The sequence below is a fragment of the Pungitius pungitius genome, chromosome 21 (assembly GCF_949316345.1).
Source record: "Pungitius pungitius chromosome 21, fPunPun2.1, whole genome shotgun sequence".
NCBI lineage: Eukaryota > Metazoa > Chordata > Actinopteri > Perciformes > Gasterosteidae > Pungitius > Pungitius pungitius.
In genome coordinates, this window is record NC_084920.1 from 13,064,381 (window position 1) to 13,076,591 (window position 12,211).

The 12,211-nt window shown below is 45.4% G+C and overlaps 1 protein-coding gene and 1 non-coding gene across 2 annotated transcripts; both read left to right on the forward strand.

The window, feature by feature from the left end:
- The first annotated feature begins 493 nt into the window (after nucleotides 1–493).
- LOC119213071 (cerebellar degeneration-related protein 2-like) lies at nucleotides 494–11,090 on the forward strand. The gene is made up of 6 exons (XM_037464098.2): nucleotides 494–1,013; nucleotides 6,708–6,820; nucleotides 7,301–7,449; nucleotides 7,529–7,693; nucleotides 7,787–7,994; nucleotides 8,087–11,090. The coding sequence occupies exons 1-6, from the start codon at nucleotides 707–709 to the stop codon at nucleotides 8,852–8,854; spliced, it is 1,710 nt and encodes a 569-aa protein (XP_037319995.2). The 5' UTR covers nucleotides 494–706; the 3' UTR covers nucleotides 8,855–11,090.
- Nucleotides 11,091–11,968: 878 nt separating this feature from the next.
- Nucleotides 11,969–12,041, forward strand: trnar-ucg (transfer RNA arginine (anticodon UCG)). Its single transcript has one exon. It is a non-coding gene; the product is annotated as a tRNA-Arg (tRNA).
- Nucleotides 12,042–12,211: the final 170 nt, after the last annotated feature.

Below are 12,211 nucleotides of genomic sequence, written 5' to 3' on the forward strand. Positions count from 1 at the left end.
CATTTGCTCTTGAGTAAGTAAACATGTGGAAATACATGCTCCAGGTAGTTCAGATATTTAAATTATAATCAACTAATTAATAATGAGAAATGACCAATATAAAGTTCATAAAATGAGCTCCACGTTTACCTGCTGAGACCCTGAAATAATGAACACGTGCTTGCATTAATAAATATTATCCAACCAAATACATAATTCTGTGATTCTGCCTAATTACTTTTTATTTTAGTAAAGGTAGGATATTAAATCGATTCTGTAAAAGATTTCGAATATAGTACTTTCACTCGTAATCATTAGCACAGAAAGTAGTTCTTCCACCGCTGATTCCAAGTCATGGGATGAGGTAATGTAACATTTAGTAAGACAAGTGACTAGAAAAGTCATTGATGTGGTATTTGGTTAAATCGTGTGTGTGTGTGTGTTCAAAAATAGTGCGTCTAATGATTGTTGTTTACATGAAAAAATCCACAGGGACGAGCCGGACAGAGAGCGGCCAGAACGGAAACAGACTGAAACACTCGCGCTTTACGAGCGGCACCTGAAGGCATCGCGGGCGTGCAGCTGATAACCGGGAGAAAGGAAGTGCCGTCGCATCACCGCCGCTGCCACGTCTGACGGATCCTCCTCCTCCGCAGCAGCAGCAGCAGCAACAACGGCGACGGGAGCGAGCACCCGGGATGATGGGCCGGTGCCGGGCGCTGTGGGGATGAGAGGCAGAGCGGTGGGAGTCACCGAGGAAACGCAACGGAAGGAGCAGACGGAGGGGGAGAGGAAGCGCGCAGAGCCACGGCCCCACCGGCTTGAAACGAGAAGCTCCCCGCGCAGCTCCGAGCTGGAGACGAGCGACGCGGAGAAGCCGCAGCTCTTTTGTTTCGCACGGAGCGGCTTGTGTCTGCGCGTTCCCCGGGCCCGGCAGGAGAGGGTGGCCCCCCATGCTGAACTCGCCGGGGGAATGGAGGAATTCGTGACCGAAGAGGAAGAGCCGTGGTACGACCAGCAGGACCTGGAGCAGGGTAAGACACCGTCCTTCCCCCCGCAGCATCACCTCCACCCGGGGCTGCCCCCCCCCACCCCACCCCCTTAACAAAGGCTCTGTGTCGGGCTCGGGAACCGGCACGGACGTCCTTCACGAGTCCTTTCCTCAAATTCCAAAAAAACAAAGCGTAGTCGATGAGGATGGAGCGGTGCTCCTGTGACAACAATGCACTGACAGCGTGCCAAACGGGGCCTGCTACGGCTGTCAGCCGGTGCTAGACCCCCAATTAGCTTAAACACCACTTAATTAGGGTATTTTTTTCTGCTTCCGGATTCTCAAATGAGAGAATTATTTTGTGTTGACTGCACATTGGATTAGAATCAATGAAATTAAAGCAGTGCAAAATGTGTTGTTTTTTTTTCAACGAAAGGTCTGGGTGTTTTCCTGAAAAAAAGAGGACCCCTCAGAATATGTTGTGTGTCCGCAGTTATTGTATATACAATACAGGATTATCACCGTATTCATAAAGAGACCTTTTCAATCTGCATCTTTCATATGACTTCATATGGTGCTATTTATAACGGAAACAAATGCCTGTTTTCATTGTTGATCAACCGGTCCATCAGATGATGACTATCTAGGTTCATTAGAAGAAAAAAAAACATGTAAAAGGCCCATCACAGTTGTGTAGACCCCAAAGTGATGTTCTACAATATCTTATATCTTTTGTTAAATTTACTATAATGTTAAGACAAAGAAAGGAACCCACTCGGGATTCACTGCTCACGACCTAATTCAGAGCCAGCTAATGGACTCGCTCCATCTCTCCATCAAAAGGCCACCTGCTGTACGTGGTACCAGCTCAACAACCGGATCCATCATTTACACTTCTTGGTTGTTCATGCTACTAATATTTGAATATATTAAAATCGTCTTGGGTCCAATCAACAGGCCATGTAACGAATCTTTAAACGTGTCATACTGTATATCAATATTGAGAGAAAAAAAAAATTAAGTCTCATGTTAATTTTTTTTTTCAGAGTAATTTGGTATTCGCCAATTTCCAAGTAGATCAGGACTGTTGGACTCCTCTAGAGGGGAACAATAACCTGTCACACACTGGAAAGTGCGTGTTGGATGAGGTCCCACTTTGTATTTTGCTGTGCATCGCACATCGGTTAAGACATTCGTCAGCCAATTTAACAACACATTTGATACTTTATCCGATACTAAGAAGAAAGAAAGATATGCTGATATGGCTCCTTGAAAGTTTTTTTTTTTTTCCTTGATCACAGTGCCTGGCCTTCCAACAACAGACAAAGACGGCTCTCTGTCCTCTGCACCACTCATTCCATTTCCTGTTTCCCTTCGCTCCTTAATTGCTTGTCCAGCTGGCACGTAATTCTAACGGGTCATTCCCGGAGATGAGAGGGTGCTGATGCAGTGATGTTGACCTAATCCCATCTGCACATACACACACACACGCATATACAAGAAACCGCAATCATGGATGGATGGATGAGTGGCAGAGAGGGGTACCAGACCTCTGGAGCAGAGGTCAAGTAGTGTTGTTGTGCGACGTTCCAGGGTGCCACGAAGCCTTCAGAGAGAGAGAGAGAAACCGCCATTGTGCTACAGTACTGTAGTGGTTGTCACGACAGCGTCTGTGGCAGGCTGACCTCAGTGCTGTGAGAGAAGAAGGCTGGAGGTTTATGGGGGGGCAACGTGGAAGAATGAAAAGGCAACATTTTATTTAAAATCTCCAAACAAATGAGTCGATGAACGGTGAAAACAACAGAAAAGGGAGCATCAAATATTTTCCTCATTGATTCGACTCCACTCATCATTAATTGATTTAACCAACCAAAACTCGACAAAGACTCACACTAAAGTGCCACTTAAGAACTTGAATCTTTAATCGGAACAATAAGACAAAAAGTATAATAAACCGACACCAATAGACTAAAAACAAAACTGAACCACTCACTCTAAAAAACTAGTAAATAACCAAATGCTTAGTTAAAATTGAGACGGGTCTTTGATAGTTGATGGCATGTTTCTCATTGGTGCAGCAGCCAGCTAGCTTAGCTTAGCTTAGCATAAAGTAAACCATCTGCCTGGCAGCACCCCCAGAGCTCACCCGTCAAAGCGCTGCTTCTTCATGTCACAAAATGTTCAACTCTTCCTTTAAGGCCAGAGAATGAAGGGCTTTGTTTGTGTGCAAATTCAGCAGATGTCAAACTTGGAAAGCCAAGTCCAGACATGCCATTTTGGTTGGGTGTTAGCCAGATCCTCCACTGGCCCCGGTCCAGGAGAGACACTCTTTTAAATGATTTTGTTGCAGGCTGTTTACACCACAGAGTACGAAAGGAATCCGCTGCATGAATCCGCTGCTTATGCGGTTTATAAACGGAAAGAAATTTGCCATTGTACTAAATAATTCATTTCTGGCCACTAGATGTTTCTGGGATCTTTTTCTCTGCAACACAGGACCAGAGAAAGAGGCGACGTCCCTTTTTTCCACATTCCAATGAATCTCATGGGAGATGCGCACCTAACGAAACACCGCAGCCTGTGGAAGAGATCACACACACACACACAGCATGTTAACGGAACCAGTACCAGTCAAAAGCTTAGACACTTTTTCTCATTCAACTGTGCGAGAAAGTGTGTCCCAGCGAGAAAATCTGCCTTGCGTTCACTGCATCAAGAGTGCGACCAATTTCTCCGAATACACACAAAGCCACTCCCGAGGTTCTCTGTGGAACATGGGGGGGGAAATGCGTGATGAGATTACGCCGGAGCGCCGGTCCGTCCGCCCCCGTGTCTGCGTGGAGCCAACGGATGGCGGATGTTTGAGTGCAGTGAGTGGTATCGATCGTCTCTCTTCCCCTCACCCACCCTCACTTTGTGCCCCTTCTCCTGCTACTCTCTGCCAGCTGGATGTGGGGAGTAACGCAGTGTTTGGAGGGGGGGCGTCTAGGCTTCTGTCAGAGTTGGTCCGAGCCTGGATAGAATTTGGCGGCTTGTGCTTTTCTTTCACGTGTTTTTATCAGAGGAATGCTAGCCAGGCTGTGATTACACCCACCATGGCAATGCTGCATGCCCCGATCGGTTATCTTCAGAGTACACACTCGTTATTCCTGTCAGAAACGGGTCAATTAAACTACATAGAATTATTATCCCTGGTTGTTTGGTGCATGACAGTCACAACAAACATAATAAACTAATTTACTGCTAGACAAAAAAGCCATTGCGGCTCGGAGGTACAAAGCGCCCGTAGTAAGGACTTCTAGTGCCTTGTTTGTCTAAACATCATTTCAAACCTTACTTAATAGAGGTTAAGTCCAGTTTCCAATCTGACAATCTGATCTCACTAAATCTGTGTGACCTACTGGTATTATACCCATTTTACTCCATCTGAAGATCAGCTGGTAAATGTGACATAGAGTCAGGGTCCGAATCTTGATTTCCCTCCCAGTCATCAATATCCAATATTCATTGGCCACTTCCGGCTGACTCCGACTAAACGACGTAGGCCATCAATACCGCTGAGTCAGAGCAGCGTCGGAATGAAGTACGACGCCAGTGACTCATGTTTTTTAGGAGGCACGATAACCGCCTGCAAGCCAAAATACGAACGCCAGAGCGGGCGAAATAAGGTACAAACAAAAGCTTCTTTTTTTTTTTTTTTTGCGCACTATTATTCAAGACTTGTACCACTGGTCTATTTCTGTATGAATCTCAGCGGGGAGGTGTCTCTTCAAATAATTCTTGGCACCAATCTGTGACCTTCATCTCAGTTGAGTGGTAGAGAGGAGGACCTGCAGCGAGCCGTGCCTCTCCACTCCACTATATACAGGACTGTCTCAGAAAATTAGAATATTGTGATAAAGTTCTTTATTTTCTGTAATGCAATTAAAAAAACAAAAACGTCATGCATTCTGGATTCATTACAAATCAACTGAAATATTGCAAGCCTTTTATTCTTTTAATATTGCTGATTATGGCTTACAGCTTAAGAAAACTCAAATATCCTATCTCTAAATATTAGAATATTATGAAAAAGTATACTAGTAGGGTATTCAACTAATCACTTGAATCGTCTAATTAACTCGAAACACCTGCAAGGGTTTCCTGAGCCTTGAAAAACACTCCGCTTTGTTCAGTAAACTAAATCCCAAGTATGGGGAAGACTGCTGATCTGACTGCTGTCCAGAGGACCATCATTGACACCCTCCATCAGGAGGGTAAGACACAAAAAGAAATTTCTCTAAGAGCAAGCTGTTCACAGAGTGCAGTTTCAAAGCACATCCACAAAAAGTCTGTTGGAAGGGGGAAATGTGGCAGGAAACGCTGCACAACCAAGAGAGATGAGCGCAGCCTTAACAGCATTGTGAAGAAGAGTCGCTTCCAGAATTTGGGGGAGCTTCAAAGACAGTGGACTGAAGCTGGAGTCCAGGTATCAAAAGCCACTGTTCACAGACGTGTCCGGGAAATGGGCTACAATAGCCGTATTCCCATGGTCAAGCCACTTCTGAACTCAAGACAACGGAAGAAGCGTCTGACTTGGGCTATGGAAAAGAAGCACTGGACAGTTGCAGAGTGGTCCAAAGTCCTCTTTTCAGACGAAAGCAAGTGTTGTATTTCATTTGGAAGTCAAGGCGCCAGAGTCTGGAGAAAGGCTGGAGAGGAGCAAAATCCAAGTTGCTTGAAATCCAGTGTGAAGTTCCCACAGTCAGTGATGGTTTGGGGAGCCATGTCAGCTGCTGGTGTTGGTCCACTGTGTTTCATCAAGTCCAGAGTAAATGCAGCTGTCTACCAAGAGATTTTAGAGCACTACATGCTTCCGTCTGCTGAAAAGCTCTATGGAGATGAGGATTTCATTTTCCAGCATGATCTGGCACCTGCCCACAGTGCCAAAACCACCAGTAACTGGTGTACTGACCATGGCATTACTGTCCTCGATTGGCCTGCCAATTCCCCTGACCTGAACCCCATAGAGAATTTGTGGGGTATTGTGAAGAAGAAGCTCAAAGACACCAGACCCAACAATGCAAATGAGCTAAAGGCCGCTATTGAAGCATCCTGGGCATCCATAAAACCTCAGCAATGCCACAGGCTGATTGCCTCCATGCCACGCCGCATTGATGCAGTAATCCGTGCAAAAGGATTCCCAACCAAGTACTGAGTGCATTAATGGACATTTTCAAATGCTTGATTTTGTTTTGCTGTTATAAATCTTTTTTTTTACTTGGTCTGAGGAAATATTCTAATATTTAGAGATAGGATATTTGAGTTTTCTTAAGCTGTAAGCCATAATCAGCAATATTAAAAAAATAAAAGGCTTGCAATATTTCAGTTGATTTGTAATGAATCCAGAATGCATGACATTTTTGTTTTTTTTAATTGCATTACAGAAAATAAAGAACTTTATCACAATATTCTAATTTTCTGAGACAGTCCTGTATGTGATCTGGTTCAGTGCGGACTGGGGCGACGTGATGGACCCTCTAATCATTCCAATCAAGAAGATAAAACGTGCTCCATCAACCGCCACAGCGGCTCATCTAAATTTCACGGATGTCGGATGATAATCTCTGTCCTGTCCTCAAAGTCCTTCCCCAAATATTCTTCTTTCTCCGCCACCATTTCTTTCACACACACTGCGGTGGGGACTCGTTACTCATTTGTTCGGCCCTTTTCTCCTTCATCACTTTGTGATTTCTAGACCTCCACCTGGCGGCAGAGCTGGGAAAGACTCTTCTGGAGAGAAACAAGGAGCTGGAGGATTCCCTGCACCAGATGTACATCACTAATGAAGAGCAAGTGCAAGAGATCGAGGTACGAAAGAGGGATCGCCATCGAGAGTTCATTATTGCTCACTCATTAACCCAATGCATGAGGTGAATTCATAAATAAAGTACAGTCCTACATCAAATCATCAGGTTGCGCCATCGTTGACATTATTCATAAACTTATTTATTGAATACTTTGGTTCCCTGCTGGTTTCCAATGGTAGAAGGGTTAATAAACCCTCAATAGTATGCAAAATTAACCATCATTTGGTAACGTTCCATTGAAGACAGTGACGCAGTATTTCATATCAATCATCTTATTTTTAGAATAGGAATGAAGCTCTATGTCATGGTAATAAATGAGCAATAAATCCTATTAAATAATGAATAAAGGAATCATTCATCATTTCGTCTGACGGCCAATGAGCGGTCGCGTTGCCCCTGAGCTTCTGAGGCGGTCGCCCCCCCCCCCCTCCGTATGAGGCTTTCAGTCTCTGTGCATGCTGTCCACCTGTCCGCCCCACAGTACCTGTCCAAGCAGCTGGAGGTGCTTCGGGACATGAACGAGCAGCATGCCAAAGTGTACGAGCAGCTGGACGGGACCGCCAGGGAGCTGGAGCGCACCAACCGCGCGCTGGTGATGGACAGCCGGGGCTCCCAACAAAAGATAGAGGCGTGAGTGGAAATGGGACTTTAAATGCCCGCCCCCGTCCTTTCCATACCCTTCTAACACTCTTTCTTCCTCCTGGGCCAGGTTAACGGGGACCATAGATGCTTTGCAGAACCAGGTGGAGTCTCTCTCGGGGCAGGTGGAGCAGCTTGGCGCCATGGAGCAGCTCCGAGTCAGGAGGGAGAAGAGGGAAAGGCGCAAGACCATCCACTCCTTCCCTTGTCTGAGGGAGCTCTGCACGGCACCCAGGTACTTGTCCCCCCCCCCCCCCCCCCCCCCCGAGTCTTAAAAAAAGAGTAGAGAAGACCCACATTGCCTGTGATCTGCCTTTTTCCCCCTCAGGTATGAAGACGAGTTTGTGGTGGGCCGGGCTGAGAGCTTCACAGTGGACGCCAAGCGGCCTCCGTTCGAGGAGGAGAACCAGCACCTGAGGGAGGCGGTGTCGGCTCTGCGAGCGGCCGCCCGCACCGAGAGGGGGCGGAGGGAGGGGGTGGAGCGGGAGTGCAACCTGCTCCTCGGCGAGTTCTCCCGCCTGCAGACGCGGGTGCAGGTGGGTGCCCCCCGCGGGTTACGTACTTTCAGAAATGCGTGTTTCTGTGTTTATTTCACTCCGTCTGTGTGTCCCGTCCTTTGCCCTTTTAGGACGCCGAGAGCTGCCAGGCGAGGGTGCGCGAGCTGGAGGTGGAGCTGCAGGAGCTCCAGCAGCTGCGCCGCGCCCGCACGTTCCTGCTGGGCAGCGAGGACGACGGCGTGACCCTCACCCAGACGGTGCTGAACAGCACGCCGGAGACCGACACCTTCCTGGAAGTGGAGGCCGGGGAGGCGGGAGGGGGCGTGAGGGAGGAGACGGAAGGCGGCGTGGGCGTCGGCGGCGAGGCTCTCCCAGATTCCAGCCCGGTGAGGAAGAGCTGCAGCGACACGGCGCTCAACGCCATCGTGGCGCGCGACGCCTCCGGCCGCCGCAGGGGCAGCTACGCCCTGCACGCCAACAGCGTGAGGAAGAGGGGGATGTCCATCCTCAGGGAGGTGGACGAGCAGTATCACGCCCTGCTGGAGAAATACGAGGAGCTGCTGGGGAAGTGTCGCCGCCACGAGGAGAGCCTGTGTCACGCCGGGGTGCAGACGTCCAGACCCGTGTCCCGGGACCCCTCCATGAAAGACTGCGCTATGGGCCCCACGCCGGCGCCTCCGCCCACCCCCACCCAGTCGCCCTCCACCCCCGAGGCCATCGAGAGCATCGGCAAGCAGGTGGAGGCGGTGGATAAGAGGCTGGGGCAGAACACTCCAGAGTACAAAGCGCTTTTCAAAGAGATCTTCTCTCGGATCCAGAAGACCAAGATGGACATCAAAGCTACCAAAGCGGCGAAGGCCGGCAAGTCTGGCAAATCCGGCAAGTCTAGTAAACAGTAAAAGGTGCAGCGGTTAGCTCGGAGGTGGGGGGGGACTACAACGCGCCATCTCCGTGTTAAGTGTCTTATAGAGGGTAGTAGTTTGGAACAGCTCAGTTCAATACAGGTCATCCATCTGTACAAGCGGGTTTGATTAGCATGTGATTCATTCGGAAAGCTTTGCAGAAATGCATCCTATTTATAAAAAACCCAATGTATTTAGTCCAGCACTGGATTGAGTTCAGCCCTCGTCCTGCTCACACTCCGTGTTAACAACTAAATATACCGGCTTCCCTGCCTGACTGTAGGCATCCGTCACAACAATAAAACGATCGCAGTTGGCCTCACGAAGTGCACAACATGTCAAAGCTTCACAAAATAACACTCACTGACAAACGAGTGGAATTCGAAATATTCTACTAACATAAATCTGTATTTTTTTCCCCGTGGTTTTATAATGGCCTCTACTAACACTTGCATAGTCTCAGTTAGTAAAAGCAGGATGGACCCTCTCAGGCTACAGTCGGCCTCTACGAGGAGCTCGGGGGGGGCGGTGAGTCACCTGGTGTTGCTCGGGGCACAGTACGCGCGCACAACCCGCTTTTAGCTTCACGGAGGCCTTTTCGTGTGGATGACGTCGCTACCTTTGCACCGCTCTCTGTGTGCCTCGTCCGCTTATCTAGAGATTGTGGAGGAACAGCTGCGTTCCTGTCGGGTTGTTCTGAACGTTGATGCCACTCTCCTTTCCGTACGGGTCATTTGAAAACCACAGCTTACCCGAGCTCAGCATTAAGACGGTGAGTGTGGGGTGGGCGGCAGACTGTTTCCTACCAAGCTATTTTAGATATAACATTGAACATTTGTTAGCTTTGAACATAGCGATGCTATTGTTTCTGTCTTTAGATAAGCAAGCTATCCGAGTGCTACCTTTTAGCGTCATATTGAGCAACACAATGCTGGACAAGTGTTTAGGCCTGTCACGGTAATTACTTTAGTTTGACAATATATTCATTATAGTAAAAAATATTAACCATACCGTAAGACCATTTCTATCCCAGTGATATAATATAATGGCATAATAAGTGTAGCCTTTCAAACACAAATACTTATAGTATTGAGTATATTTAAATACTCTATTACGGGGGAAACCCTGCAATTTGAAATCTTAATGTCAACAAACACAATGGTTTAAGATGTCGCAAAATATATTCAAAACCTGGTCCATATGTTGTACTTAAGTCGATGGCCTAACGATGCTCAACATCACTACGGTAGATCAATTATGTAATTATCCTGACAGGCCCACTTATGATTACTACTTTTACCACTTGTGCTTGCATTCAAAGTACTCGCATTTCTTCCTCGTAAATACCTTCCCCTTTTAAATGTTAATGTCACTTAAGTTCTCACTTTGAATACTGAAGATCTCAACTGGTCAACATTGGGGCATCAATACCATTAGCTTATTAAGACACATTGATAATGGTGAGTAGGCTATAATCTAATTATCTAACATTGATGCTAAAATGCTGCTGTCTTGCAAAAGAAGATTGTTATTTTTTACTACTTCCGGGGCGTTACGGACACTCGCCATGCAGAATTTAAATATATATCAAAACAGCAACAAGAATAAGGCTTCAAACCAGGACTAACATGCAAACAAATAGCAATTTCTCCCAATAGACACTACATCAGCCTTTTTTTCCTGAGGAACCTCCCCTTCATGTGTAAACATTTTGTGTTATTTAACGTTCCAACAAATCGCTCATTTCCTATTTAAATCTTCACCAAAGTTGAAGCCATAGCTGAGCTTGAAACCTTTCCCAAGCATCACAGCCGACACCGCGAGGGACCGTACCGTGTGGCAAATATGTGGAAAAAGAGCAAAGGATGGATGGGAGCTCGCTCCCTGGTGCTGAACAGCTGTGGCATATAGGAGTGTATTTGAGGTCTACCTTGATGTTATTTCAAATAATTGAAGTGTACAGAGGGAGCAGCCTGTGTTAGCATAGAACAGAACCAGGCTAAACCAGATCTGGTTAAAGGTTTGTAATATGTATTTACTGCAATGTCTAACCTATTGCACCTGAACATGAGTGATGCCTCATCTTTTGTTAATTCAGTATAGCTAACTTGAGATTGTACTCTTGTATTTATTTGTGTCTGAATGTTTCAGACATGTTTTTTTTTCCTTTTTCAGTGCCTATACGTGAATGTCACTGTCAAATTATCTGAATAAAGTTATTTGATTGGCTTTACTACTGTTATGCATTTCAAATAGTGTGTTATTAATTAAGACATTGGCATTAAGGTTTGGTCTCCCCTAGTATGACTCATGAACGTTACTGATCTTAGACCTTCTTAACCCTGCTAATAAAGCATAACGAGTATTCTGTGTATGTATGTATGTAAAGATACTAAGTGGGGAAAAGGAAGACAAGTCTACTTTGTCTCTTCCATCAACACACATCGTTAATTTAAGGAAATTCATCTCAACAGCAGTGACCAACGTACTCATACACATGCAATGAAACCTTAATCGTATAGAGATAAGAATTTACTGAATTGTAAGAAGGGTGCCGTGTCTCTAAATAATCGTCTTTACCTTAAGTTCAAACTCCTACTCAACCAGTAAAATGGTGCTTAACAATTGTTGTGTTTTAATTAAATTTTGCTTTAAATGTCCATGTAACGCCAGTCTAAAAATACATATACATATTAGGACCAAGATGTCAAATCAGTTGAGCCAACTTACATTGTATATTTGCACACTTCATATCCTTCATCTTTAAAAGCACAGAAAGTAAATATCATACCTCATTAACATACGTACACAGTATTGCTATATATAGTATAAAGTTGAATGTCGGTGAAAAATATATCGAAATAAGTGTAAATTAAAATATGTAAATGTAAATTCATGGTTATTTCTTTCTGCATTTATGTCTTTAATTGACTATTATATTGACTATACTATTGAATTTAGTTAAATTAAATTAAAATTAATTATTTAATTTAATTATTTTCTTGTTTCAATGTATACATATATACATTTAGGTATAAGTTATCACTACGCAAGTCATATATTTTGAACTTCTACAATATCTATAAAACCCTGCACGAGCATAGTCAACTAGACCGCGTGGCCTAATGGATAAGGCGTCTGACTTCGGATCAGAAGATTGAGGGTTCGAGTCCCTTCGTGGTCGTCTTTTGTTTGTTAACCAAACGATTTTACCCCGATGCATTTGTGGGCCAATTTTATAGGGGAAATCTCTGGTAAACTACTAGTCTCCTAGATTTTGTTCTAGAACGTAAATATCTTCAGGATTGAACGACGTCTAAGTCTTCTTTGAGGTAACACTTTTGTAGCATTTTT